At 41.8% G+C, this 13,536-nt stretch overlaps 1 protein-coding gene across 7 annotated transcripts in view; it reads left to right on the top strand.

The window, feature by feature from the left end:
• GK5 (glycerol kinase 5) overlaps positions 1 to 13,536 on the top strand; it is an 87,737-nt gene that overhangs the window by 21,397 nt on the left and 52,804 nt on the right. For all 7 annotated transcript variants that reach the window (XR_014824064.1, XM_021069569.2, XM_003483257.5 and 4 more), the window contains exon 4: positions 10,420 to 10,513. Coding sequence is in view for 6 of the 7 variants with exons in the window: in XM_021069569.2 (XP_020925228.1) it covers positions 10,420 to 10,513 (94 nt within the window). In the remaining variant the exon portion in view is untranslated. The remainder of the gene's footprint in view (positions 1 to 10,419; positions 10,514 to 13,536) is intronic.

The following is a 13,536-nucleotide window of genomic DNA, read 5'->3' as shown; positions in this document are numbered from 1 at the left end:
CTGTGTGGCAGTAGGATCAGACCTTAAAAGAGGAGAAATAGAAGAGTCAGATTTGTATTGCTGTTGTTGTAGAGGTTGGATTTTTTTTTTCCTAAAACAACTGTGAGTTTTCTCCTTTGTTGTCCTTTTTTGAGATGTCTGTATTCTTTCTTGAGTTTAGAAAACTTTGAGGGAACTGAAATACTGGATAGTTTTCAAAAATAAACCAGACACACAGGCCTCATGCATCTTTGACCTTAAAACAATGGAGTTGTATTCTGCTCCCTGGTTCCCAGTGAGCCACTGCGGTGGATAATGCTGGCACATTCTACAGGCTCCCTAACAAACAGCTGAGAAAAAAATCACAGATGTGCGCACATCTCTGAGCCAGCAGGAAGTACTTCTTGCTCATTCGTGAGAGAAAATGAGAGACAGATTGGACCCTGTGGAAACACCCTATTGTCCAGTCTACTCCCAGCCTCTTTCCAGCTCATTGTTTTTTTCCTCCTGTGTCTGTGGTGCATTCTGTTGTCAAAGCCTTAGAAATGTTATGTTCCTCACAGTTGCTGTCAGGAAGTCTAAACCTTGGAACTTTGTGTTTTTCTCCTCATTCTCCCCCACCCTTAAGATGCCAGAAAACTCAGTTTTTATTTTCTCAGTCCTTGAGTTTTCTTTATATTGTTCAGGTTAAAAAAAATTTTTTTTAATGTATTTAATCAGTGGTGTGGTTATCCTGTGTTCTAAAATAGCTCTAAATGACCTCTCCATTTTGGTTGTTTTCAATTCCTTTTGTTCTAAAAAATCATGAGTTGTTTTCTTTCTTTTCTCGCTGTGCCTCTCAGGGAGGCTTCTGCCAGCTAATCTCAGATCACAGGGTGTGTGCCAATTAGTAACATAAGCTATGAGTCAGAGAACCGGGATTCACACTGTAAGTGTTTGCAGGCTCGTCACTAGTAAGGCAAGTAAGGCGCTGTGCTGGTGGCTGAAGTGAATATAAAGATGAATCAGAATAGCAGCCCTCCAAAAATTTACAGTCTCTTAATACAGATATCTAAGGCATCCTGTGTTCCCTAAGCACCAAATATATCTTTTATTGTAGTACCTGAACCTTGTGTTAATGATTCTTGCTGATTATACATGATACACAATATATTAAGAGCCATAGGAGGAAATTCCCTTGTGGTCTTAGGTGTTAGCACTCAGCACTTTCACTGCTGCGGCCTGGGCTCGATCCCTGGTCTGGGATCTGAGATCCCACATCCAGCTGCTACATGCTACGGCTCCCCCAAACCAAAAAAAAAAAAGCCACAGGATGGTATAGGGTGTTAGGGAGGTCTAAGACAATTCATTTGTAAAATTTGCCACTCATGTTTTTCCTCCATTTCTCCTTCTATTGTTTTTTTTTTTAATTTTTCGTTGAAGTATAATTGTCTCCTTTTATTGTTGACAGAAATAAAGCAAATCTAAATCACTGCTAATTGAATGTTGGAACATGTGCTATTACTTGAGATCAGCATCTTTGAACATAAATACGTTTTGTTGGGAATGTTCACCCTCCTTGTTTGTCCGTGCTTATCCTTCAGAACTCAGGTTCCACTGTCACTTTTCAAAGGCTTTCCCCTCCTCCCAGACTAGGCAGGGTCTTCCTGTTCAAATACTCATGGCCCCTCTTATTTCTCTTTCATAGGACTTACTCCGTTTGTAAGTAAGCAACTGAGTAATGAATTATTTGTTCGACCCCTGATAGAAAATATATTCGTAGGGACAAAGTTGCAGTGTCTACTTGCAGCTATGTCCCCAGCTTCTGGCAAGAATTGCTATATAAATATTTGATGAATCAGTGAGGAAAAAAAATGAAATTTTAGTGTGTAAGTAGATACTGTCATAGAATGGTTCCAAAGAATCTTTTTTTTTTGGTCTTTTTAGGGCTGTACCCGCAGCATGTGGAGGTCCCCAGGCTAGGGGTCATAGCCGCTGGCCTATGCCACAGCCACACCAGATCCGAGCTGCACTTTGCGATCTACACCACAGCTCATGGCAGCGCCGGATTCTTAACCCACTGAGCGAGACCAGGGATCGAACCTGCAACCTCATGGTTCCTAGTCAGATTTGTTTCTGCTGAGCCACGACGAGAACTCTGGTTCCAAAGAATCATATATCAATAGATTTCATTTCTGCCAATCACAATCTGATGGTCCTCACTGGCAGAGCAGCATTTATTCATTGATCAGCTATCTCTTGGGAGCTGAGCATGTGGTGAGAACCTGAAAGGAAGCTCACTGTCCCCTCAGGAGGCTCTCAGGCTAATAGTAGAAACAGATGTAATGATAGATAGTGAATGGCTGGGCCTGCGGAACTGCTTTATATCTGGTCATGAGGGAACCAGAGGGGGAGACTGAATAGCCTAGATGTGGGGGTCAGGGAAGGTCTCACAGAGGCACATGAACCAGGTTTTAAAGGATGAGGAGGAGTTCCCTACATGGGAAGAGCAAATCACTGGCAGAGGTGCAGGAGTGTGGTGTGTCTGAAGCATCTAAAGGAATCTGGAATTCAAGCAAGTGGCATCCGGAAGGCACCACGCCCAAGTATTCTGACTCTTTTCCTGACTCTGACCTCATCTCTGACCAGCCTGCTCCTATCTCTATGGTGCAACCACACCAGCCTGCTGCCTGTTTCTGGAACACTCTCCCCTGGTTCCTACCTTCGGGCTTTGTACCTGCAACTTGCCCTGCCTGGAGCTCTCTTTCTCAAGATCTTAACCTTTCTCATTATGCAGACCTCACTTAAGGGACCTTCCCTGACCATTGCCTTTACCCATAACGTTACCATTTTATTTCCTTCAAAGTGCTCATCACTATTGAAAATTTTTATTTACCTATTTGCCCATTTTTTTATTCCATCTCTCCCATCGAAGTTAGAAGTTCTGTGAATGTCAGGACTTTCATGCCCCCATTCTCACCGGGGCCTTCACACCTAGAAGAGTACCTGCAACATATTAGGTACATGAGGCTTTGATTGAGATGAACCTAGAGAGGAAGCCAGGGTTCCAGACCAGAGAAGGCTGTTGATTGTAGTAAACAGTTTGCCCCTTATAAGCGTTGGGAAACTATCAGAAACAGTTCAGCAGGAGAGTAATGTAACCAAACTTGTATTTTAGAAAGAGTATTCTTTTTTTTTTTTTTTTTTTGGTTTTGGTTTTTTGTTTGTTTGTTTGTTTCCCTGAGGCATATAGAGTTCCCAGGCCAGGGAGTAGATCCAAGCCGCAGTTGTAACCTATGCAGCAGCTACAGATGTGCTGGATCCTTTAACCCACTGTGCTGGGGCCAGGGATGGAACCTGCGTCCCAGTGCTGAAGAGACACCACCAATCCTTTTGTGCCACAGCAGGAACTCCTAGAAAGGGTATTCTTGAAGCAGCATGGATAGTGGATTGGAGGGGAATGAGGCTGAGACTGGGAAGTCTCTCTCTCTCTCTTTTTTAGCCCCACACCTGCAGCACATGGAAGTTCCCAGGCTAGGGGTCAAACTGGAGCTGCAGCTTCTGGCCAACGCCAGGCTAGGGGTCAAACTGGAGCTGCAGCTGCTGGCCAACACCACGGCCACAGCAATGTGGGAAGTCTCTTTGAAGGTTTCTGCTCATTCAGATCTCTGATCTCATATCAAAAAGACACCTCACCTCTGGTTACTCTATGCTGGTGTTTTCGTAGCATAATCATTGTATGAAATGGTATTTTTATTAACTCACTTATTATACCCCCCCCATTAGAGTGTAAGCTGCAGGGATTTTAAGGGAACCCTTTGAGGATGTAGGATGACTCCTTCTCCCTCAGTTTTTGGCTGAAGCAGCTGAAGGATACCCTTAGCTCAGATGTGACACACTGGAGGAAGAGGAGCAGCAGGTTTGGATAGATGTGTTCATTTGAGGTGGTGTGGGCAATCTTGGGAGATATGAGGAAAGCAGCTATTTATTTATGAGAGGATGGAACTTAAGTTAGGGGCTGGCCCTAGAGATGAGGATCATTGAAGGTCCTTGGTGACTGCCCTTATGGGTGGGGGTCAAATTTTTTCAGAGAGAGCAGCTAGTTGAAAAGAGAAGGGGACCATGGACACAACCCTCAGTAAACACTAGCATATAACTGGCAGTCAAAGGAAGAACAATTTGCAGAATAAATCCAGAAGACCTGCATAGAGAGACAGGAGGAGAAACAGTACAGTGATATCATGGAAATCTAGGAAAGTGGCATTTCTAGTAAGGAGGACATGATTATGTGGTGCCAATATTGCAGAAGGGTCAAGCCACATTGAAAGGATCTTATAAATCTGGAAATTAGAAATACATGGGTGACTATAGTGAATGTGATTTTCATGATTGATTGGGAATTGGGATTGATTTGAGGAGTTTCCATTGTGGTTCAGTGGGTTAAGGACCTGATGATGTCTGAAGATGCAGGTTTAATCCCTGATCTTGCTCAGTGGATTAAGGATCTGGCATTGCCACAGCTGTGATGTAGACCACAGCTACAGCTATTCAACTGGCCTGGGAACTTCCATATGCCACAGATGCAGCTGTAATAAATAAACAAATTGCATTTGAATTGCATTTAGTTGAGAAATGAGAGGTGATGAGGAAACATTGAGAGGGCTTAGCTGTATGGGAAGGCATCCTGGGTCAAGAGATTTGCTTTTAGTTCTGCTTCAAAGATCAGGAGATTTAAGCATGTTTAAAGAAGACAGCTGGGAGTTCCCAATGTGGTGCAGCGGAAATGAATCTAACTAGGAACCATGAGGTTGCAGATTCGATCCCTGGCCTCCCTCAGCGGGTTAAGGATCTGGCATTGCTGTGAGCTGTGGTGGTGTAGGTCACAGAGGAAGCTTGGATCTGATGTTGCTGTGGCTGTGGCATAGGCCGGCAGCTATAGCTCCGATTGGACCCCTAGCCTGGGAACCTCCATATGCTGTGAGTGCGGCCCTAAAAAGACAAAAGGCAAAAAATAAAAAAAAAAAGATAGTTGAAGGAATGCTTGTGAAATGAGGTGATAAAAGAGACAGAAAGTCATGGATAAAGAGAATTACAGGTAGAGATGCCAGCCTTAGACCTGGAAAGAGAAAGCTTTTCTTTTGAACCAAGAGAGAGATGCGTGATGGCTGTAGGTATAGCTGGTGGAAGAGTGAGGAGTTGAGGAAGATCATTCCCTGTGTCCTTACTTCCTTTGACAAACAGGAGGCCAGTGGTAACCTAGGGCTTGAGAAGTCTGGTGAGAATTCAGATGTGTTATTTGTGGAGAATGGAGTGGAAACTAATTAGGGACAAGAGAAAGAGTTTCATCATTTCAGGTGACTTTGAGACAGCAGACAAGCTTGTATCTCATAGTTATGGATTGGCACACATTCACATCGCTAGGTGACTTTCCTCCAGCTCTTCTCAATGGTTTTGACATTGAAAGGGAACCCAGAAGAAAGTCAGATTGATCCCAGTTTAGGGATTGAAAACGTAGTTAACTTGAAAGTCAAGGAGTAAGACACTGTAGGGGGTCGATCCCTCCACCAAAACAACCGTTGATTTGGAGAGATTGGAATAGCTCTTTCAGAACTCTGGAATATGATTGGTCCTTATAACAAGTAGGGGACTGCTGGATGAAGGGAGAGGTTACTGTTCTTAGGTAAGAGTGGGTATGTATGAACTGGCCACCAGCCCTGCTGCTCCTTTAGGGAAAGCAGCCTGCATTGCAGGAGTGAGGGCTGGTGCCAGGGCAGGTTGTGGGAGCCTTGCCTACAAAAACATGGGCTTATATACTTTGGTGGATTTGGCAATACCCCACAGAACCGACATAGATATTTACCTAGATTTTGGCTCTCTCAGCTTCAGTGATTTCCTCAGGCAGTGTCCATTGGAAGATTTAAAGGGCCAATACCTTTTTGGATTTGGGGAGGGCCACACATTTTAGAAAATCACTAGTCAGATCACTAGCCAATCACGGGGAAAGCATAATAGAAGTTTCAGAAACTTCAGTGACCACACACAACAAGGAATACACACTTTGCAAAAGTAGTTTGGAAAAGTCACAAACTGACAGCTCCAGCCTTAAGCTAGGAAGAATTGGCAATCCCTGAGGATAAAGAAGTCAGTTTTGTAGAGTTATCATAGTTATTTTCAAAGGAGAAAAAGTTTTACAAATCTTTACCCTATGTACCATCTGGTAGGGGCACCCTGAGAACTTAATTGTGCATTTAACTGTGTGGCCTTTGATTATAAGATCAAATACTGCAGCTTTTGCTACTTTTTTTTTTTTTTTTTTTTTTTAGGGCCACACCTGTAGAACATGGAAGTTCCCAGGGTAGGGGTTGAATTGGAACTGCAGTTGCCAGCCTACACCACAGCTTGCAGCAATGCCAGATCCTTAACCCACTGAGCAAGACCAGTGATCAAACCCCCATCCTCATGGACACTGTGTTGGGTTCTTAACCCATTGAACCACGAAAACTCCTTTACTTTTCTTAACTATTGGAACTCTCCAGAGTAGAAACTGAAAATTGCCCTAAATGTAATCCAAAATAATAAAGTCATGTTGAAATTATTTTTACATGCTGTGTAAATTGCATTTTAAAAATGTCTTAAGGGATTTCCTATCATGGCTCAGTGGGTTAAGGGTCCAGTGTTGCCATGAGCTATAGTGTAGGTTGCAGATGTGACATGGATCCTGTGCTGTGGCATAGGTTGGCAGCTGCATCTTTGATTTGACCCCTGGCCTGGGAACTTCCATATGCTGCAGGTGTGGTCCTAAAAAGAAAAAAAAAAATGTGTCTTAAAAAATTTATAGCCATTGATACCTTAAGTCTGCAATTAGATTTCTAAAAACTGACTGTATGTATGTAATATGGAAGGTATGTGTCTTGGTATGTTCGGTTTGTGATTTCATTTAAGGTTGAGGACTACAATAGTAGAAGAATCACTTCTCTGCTTTGTAGTAATGATAATGGTGACCATTTGGATCACTAAAGGGAGAAGTACCATGTTCATGATGTAAGAGAATGCTGTGATCCTGTTAATAAAGGTGAAAGACAGAAGAAAAAAAAAGGGACATTTTAAATGAACTAAAACTCACAAAGTGAGAGGAAATATTTGCAAATCACATATTTGAATATTTAAATACCTCCTACAGCTCAACAACAGCAACAAAACCTAAATCCAACTTGTAAGTGGGCAAAGGGCTTGAATAATATTCAGATGGTCAATAATCACATGAAAAGCTGCTCAGTATCATTAGCCATTGAGCAAATGCAAATTAAAACCACGAGATACCACTTCGCAACCCCCATATGGCTATAATTTTTATTTATTTATTTATTTATTTATTTATTTTTTGTCTTTTTGACATTTCTTGGGCCACCCCCGCAACATATGGAGGTTCCCAGGCTAGGGGTCATATCGGAGCTGCAGCTGCCAGCCTACACCAGAGCCACAGCAATGCGGGATCTGAGCCAGGTCTGCAACCTACACCACAGCTCATGGCAATGCCGGATCCTTAACCCACTGAGCAAGGCCAGGGACGGAACCTACAACCTCATGGTTCCTAGTCGGATTTGTTAACCACTGAGCCACGATGGGAACTCCTGGATATAATTTTTAAAATGGAAAATAACAAGTGTTGGTAAGGATATGGAAAAATTGGAACTCTTTTTTTTTTTTTTTGTCTTTTTGCCATTTCTTGAGCCGCTCCTGCAGCATATGGAGGTTCCCAGGCTAGGGGTCGAATCGGAGCTGTAGCTGCCAGCCTCTGCCAGAGCCACAGCAATGCGGGATCCGAGCCAGGTCTGCAACCTACACCACAGCTCATGGCAATGCCGGATCCTTAACCCACTGAGCAAGGCCAGGGATGGAACCCGCAGCCTCATGGTTCCTAGTCGGATTCATTAACCACTGCGCCACAACGGGAACTTCCCAAAAATTGGAACTCTTATATACTGGTTGCTGGAATGTCAAATGATGAAGCTGCTGTGGAAAATAGTTTAGTAGTTCCTCAGAAAGTACACATGGAATTACCATGTGACCAAGCAATTCTAATCCTAGTATATACCCAAAGGAATTTAAAATAGGGACTCAAACAGATAACTTGTACCACAGTGTTTATAAGAGCATTATTCACAGTAGCAAGAAATGGAAACAGCTCAAGCGTTTGGAAATAGTGGTGATGGTTATACAGCGTCAATGCCATTGTATTGTGCACTTAAAAATAGTTAAATGGGTAACTTTTTAAAAAGTTTTATTGGAATATCGTTACTTACAAAGCTGTGTTAGTTTCAGGCGTACAGCGAAGTAAATCAATTATACATATACCTGTACCCATTCCTTTTTAGATTCTTTCCCACATATGTTATTACACAGTGTTGAATAAATTTCCCTGTGCTATGCTAAAGTTGTAACTTTTATGTTATGTATATTTTATCATGATTAAAAAAAAAGAAAGAGGAGTTCCTATCATGGCTTCGTGGAAATGAACCTGACTAGTATCCAGGAGGACACGGGTTCGAACCTGGCCTTGCTCAGTGGATTAAGGATCCAGTGTTGCCCTGAGCAGACTCAGCTCAGATCCTGCATTACTGTGGCTGTGGCATAGGCCAATGGCTACAGCTCTGATTTGACCCCTAGCCTGGCAACTTCCATATGCTACATGTGCAACCCTAAAAAGACAAAAAGAGAAAAAGAGAGAGTCGAGAAATAGAGAGTGTATGAAGGCAGGTTATTAAAGTGATAGGCCAGGAGTTCCTGTTGTGGCGCAGTGGTTAACGAATCCGACTAGGAACCATGAGGTTGCGGGTTCGGTCCCTGCCCTTGCTCAGTGGGTTAACGATCCGGCGTTGCCGTGAGCTGTGGTGTAGATTGCAGACGCGGATCGGATCCTGCGTTGCTGTGGCTCTGGCGTAGGCCGGTGGCTACAGCTCCAATTCGACCCCTAGCCTGGGAACCTCCATATGCCGCGGGAGCGGCCCAAGAAATAGCAACAACAACAACAAAGACAAAAAGACAAAAAAAAAAAAAAAAAAAAAGTGATAGGCCATGTAAGTAACCCTAGTAGGAAGGTAAGGAAGGTAAGCCTAGGAGGGGTTGGTAGTAAGGAAAGGAAATATTTGAGCGGTTAAAGTTTGCAGTATGTTTGAAGGGAAGGTGTTTAGGGAGTGAGACTGAGAGAACTGAAATAATAGCAAGATGTATATCGACTGATATATTAGAATGTTAGGATTTCTCTCTTTTTTTTTTTGTTAATTTGCCTTATTTATTTTTAAAAAATTGGGGTTGCAATATATGTCATTTTTACCCTGATTTTTTTTTTATATTATACTGTAAGCATTTTCCTGTCCTTAACTGTTTTTTTTTTTTTTTAAATGAAATCAAATTGATTTACAGTGTTTCAGGTGTACAGCAAAGTGATAGAATTTCAGTGGTAGAATATTTCCAGGTGATAAAGTTGAGGATGTGACCTCAGGTGAGAATTGCTTAAGAAGGGTGGGAAATGACAGTCTTGGAAATGAATGTGGTCAGAGTCACACAGGAGGGAAGCCTGGAGGGAGGACAGAAGGCCAGCCTGAGCTGCATGTTGAAGATGAGTGGATGGCAGTGGTTGATTTGCAGGAGTCTCAAAGGAAAAAGGATTTGTTTGCACTCTTTTGTCTTAGTTCTGTATTGCTATTGTAGTATTGACCCAGAGTTTGTTGAATTTCTTTTTCTTGGACCGATTTTGGTAAGCCTGGTAGGTTGCCAGTGGTTGAACCAGTGCTAAAGTTGAGAGGTCTCAACAGGCCCGGGCTACACATTTCAGCTCTCTTGTAGGTACAGAAGTTTTTATCTGGTTGTGTCTTTCAAGGTAAGTACAATCAAAAGCTTTCTCCTCGTAGCTCATTGACAATACACCCAACAACCCAATTAGTATCCTTGAGGATGTGGGTTCCATCCCTTGCCTCGCTCAGTGAGTTAAGGATTCTGCAGTGAGCTTTTGTGTAGGTTCAAGATGCAGCTCAGATCCCGCATTGCTCTGACTCAACCCCTATGCCGTTGGTTGGGGTGAGGGGGATAAAAAAAGACAAAAAAAAAAAAAAAGAGCTTCCTTATCTTGCTTTTAAAATCATATAAGCAAGAATTTAAATGCTTTTCATGAGTTTTGTTCTGTTTTTGGGAGTGTACACATCATAAAGCTTCCAAAAAATACTTTCTGGATAGAATATGGTCTAAAATTTCATACTGTATAGCACATCATAATTGTTATGTAGTGTGTTGTTCAGTTTATCCAATCGAAGAGAATAGTCGTTCAGAAAGCCCCATCTAATCAAATCATACTTTGAGGTTTTGATTGGGCCTCTAATTTTGTTTTCTCTTGTGGAAGATTTATCAAGTCACATAGTCTCTGATTTATACTGGGTCTCAAACTAATGTTTTTATCTTTCTTAGGAAAACAGGAAAACATTTCCACAACTTCATTAGTTGGCAAGACCTAAGAGCTGTTGAACTTGTAAAATCTTGGAATAGTTCTCTTTTAATGAAGGTAATCTTTTTCTTATGTTCTGTGATTTGTTTGTTTGTTTGTTTTGTGCTTTTTAGGGCCAAACCCTCGGCCTGTGGAAGCTTCAAGGCTAGGGGTTGAATTGGAGCTGCAGCTGCTGGTCTATGCCACAGCCACAGCAACTCGAGCTGAGATCCGAGCCACATCTGCAACCTACACCACAGCTCAAGGCAACGCTAGATCCTTAACCCACAGAGCAAGGCCAAGGATCGAACCTATGTCCTTATGGATACTAGTCAGGTTTGTTACTGCTGAGCCACAACAGGAACTCCCATGTTTTGTGATTTGGATGTTACTGTTTTTCCTGCCAGTGTCCTTTGGCTGTAGGCTTAGTTGTATAATCTACTGATGATATTTTAGGACATTAGAGACAGAATGTACACTCACACTTCCCACACCAGTGAAATTTAATAGCAGTCACCCAAAAGCATGTGTGCAGGATTGAGGTACTTCACAACTGTACTCCAGGGAGTCCTGAGGAGGTTTGGGGTGGGCCAGAGGTTCACAAGTTAGTGCGAATTCATTTCCATTCCTAGAGACATGGAAAAAAAATACAGACTATGTCTAGAAAAGATACAGGCCATGTCCGAGTGTCATGAACTTTTGTTATACAAGTGGAGACTGGATCCTGAGATCATTAACTTGCTGACTGCTGCAGTCTCTCAACATGATGCCTGGCACATAGTAAGCAAATGACGATGGTGGTGATGACGGTGACCCCCCCCGCAGCAGCAGCATCTCAGTCCCAAGTGTGAGATTACTGAGTCAAAGGGTGAGACAGTTCTGTTTGATCTTACAATCAGTATTGCCTATTGGTTACTTTAATGCTTCTAATGCCTCACAGCTAGGATGCTCCTACCAGGTGGTGTATGTGGAAGTATCTGGAGCATCAGTTTTCCTTGATAAGTATTTGCAGACATTCATTTTGTATGAAAACAAACCCGAATATGTTAAAGTATATGACAGCAATGCATGAGTGAACCAAATTTGCCATAGTCGTACCCACATTGATTTTCTTTGACTTTTCAGTTTAATAATATAAAAATGCATCTGCTTTAGTAACTTGTGAGGCTGAACGCTGAGAGGTTGTTTACAAGAAAGAGTAATGAAGGGAGTTGAAAGTGGTTATAAGGAAATGTGAACTTTCAATGGTATCACATTATGAAATTATACTATTTATAATGTGTAGTGTTATAGTTTAATATTAGTTTTTAATAGGTCAGGGCATCAGATATTCCTGAAGTTAGTCAGTGAGGTGTTTAAAACGTTTATTCCTTTGAAAATAAATTGTGATCATGAAAACTTTTATTTCTGGAGTATAAGCCCAAAATCTCAAGTCATGGTGTAAAATTGACTTCAAACATAAAACTGTGCTTTTAAAGCCTTTAACTTACTTGAAATTGAACATGTGTAAGATGTAAGTTTGGGCCTCTCTTCCACAGCCACGTCTGCTACCTACACCACAGCTCATAGCAACACCGGATCCTTAACCCACTGAGCAAGGCCAGGGATCAAACCTGTGTCCCTATGGATGCTAGTCAGATTCATTAACCACTGAGCCACAATGGGAATTCCTATGTATATTTTTCATATTCTTTTCTATTACGGTTTATTACAGGAAATTGAATATAGTACCCTGTGCTATACTGTGGGACCTTGTTGTTTATTTCATTATATGTTACGTTATTGGCCTCACCTGCAGCATGTGGAAATTCCTAGGCCAGGGATTGAACCTGAGTCACTGCAGTGACCTGAGTCACAGCAGTGACAACAATGGATCCTTAACTCTCTGAGTCATCAAAGAACTCCTATTTTTTTTTTTTTTTTTTTTAGGGCTATACCTGCTGCATATGGAAGTTCTTGGGTTAGGAGTTGAGTCAGAGCTGGAGCTGCCAGCCTATACCACATCGACAGCCACAGCAATGCGGTATCCTAGCCACATCTGTGACCTACACCATAGCTTGTGGCAGTGCTGTATCCTTAACCCACTGAGTGAGGCCAGGGATCGAACCTGCATCCTCATGGATACTAGTTGTGTTCTTAACCTGTTGAGCCACAACAGGAACTCCTCTATTTTATATATAGTAATTTGTACCTACTAATCCCAAACTCCTAATTTATCCCTCCTCTACCCCAATTTCCCTTTGGTAACCATAAGTTTGTTTTCTATGTCTGTGAGTCTCCTGTTGCATAAATATGTTCATTTGTATCATATTTTAGATTTTACGTCTAAGTGATATCATATGATATTTGTCTTTCTCTGACTTAGTATGATAATCTCTAGTTCTAGCCATGCATATATCTTTTTTTTTTTTCTTGGCAATGCCTGAAGCATGCTGAAGCACCCTGGTCAGGGATCAAACCCAAGCCACAGTAGTAACTCTGAATCCTTAACTGCTAGGCTACCAGGGAACTCCTTCATATATCTTCTTGAATTAGAGTTTTCTCCAGATATATGCCCAAGAGTGAAATTGCTGGATCACTTGACAACTCTATTTTTAGTTTTTTGAGCAAACTCCATTCTGTTTTCCATGGTGACTGCACCAATTTACATTCCCACCAACAGTGTAGGAGGGTTCCCTTTTCTTCATACCCTCTCCAGCATTTATTATTTGTAGGCTTTTCAACAATGGCCTTTCTGACTGATGTGAAGTGATACCTATGGTACTTCTGATTTGCATTTCTCTAATAACTAGTGATGTTGAGCATCTTTTCATGTGCCTATTGGCCATCTGTATGTCTTTGGAAAAAAGTCTATTTAGATCTTCTGACCAATTTTTTTTGATTGGGTTGTTTTTTGTTATTGAGTTGCATGAGTTGTTTGTATATTTTGGAAATTAAGCCCTTGTTGGTTGTATTGTGCACAAATATTTTCTCCCAATCACATTGATAGATTTCCATATGTTGAACTATCCTTGTGACCATGGGATGAATCCCACTTGATAGTGATGTATGATCTTTTTTACATGTTTTTTAGTTCAGTTTGCTAATATTTTTTTGAGACT

The sequence above is a fragment of the Sus scrofa genome, chromosome 13 (genome assembly GCF_054392235.1).
Source record: "Sus scrofa isolate SSC_HxYL_T2T_F1_AM1 chromosome 13, Sscrofa_HxYL_maternal_Yorkshire_Landrace_v2.0, whole genome shotgun sequence".
Classification (NCBI taxonomy): domain Eukaryota; kingdom Metazoa; phylum Chordata; class Mammalia; order Artiodactyla; family Suidae; genus Sus; species Sus scrofa.
Note: the sequence above shows the minus strand (reverse complement) of the source record. Positions and strands in the feature narration are given on the sequence as shown.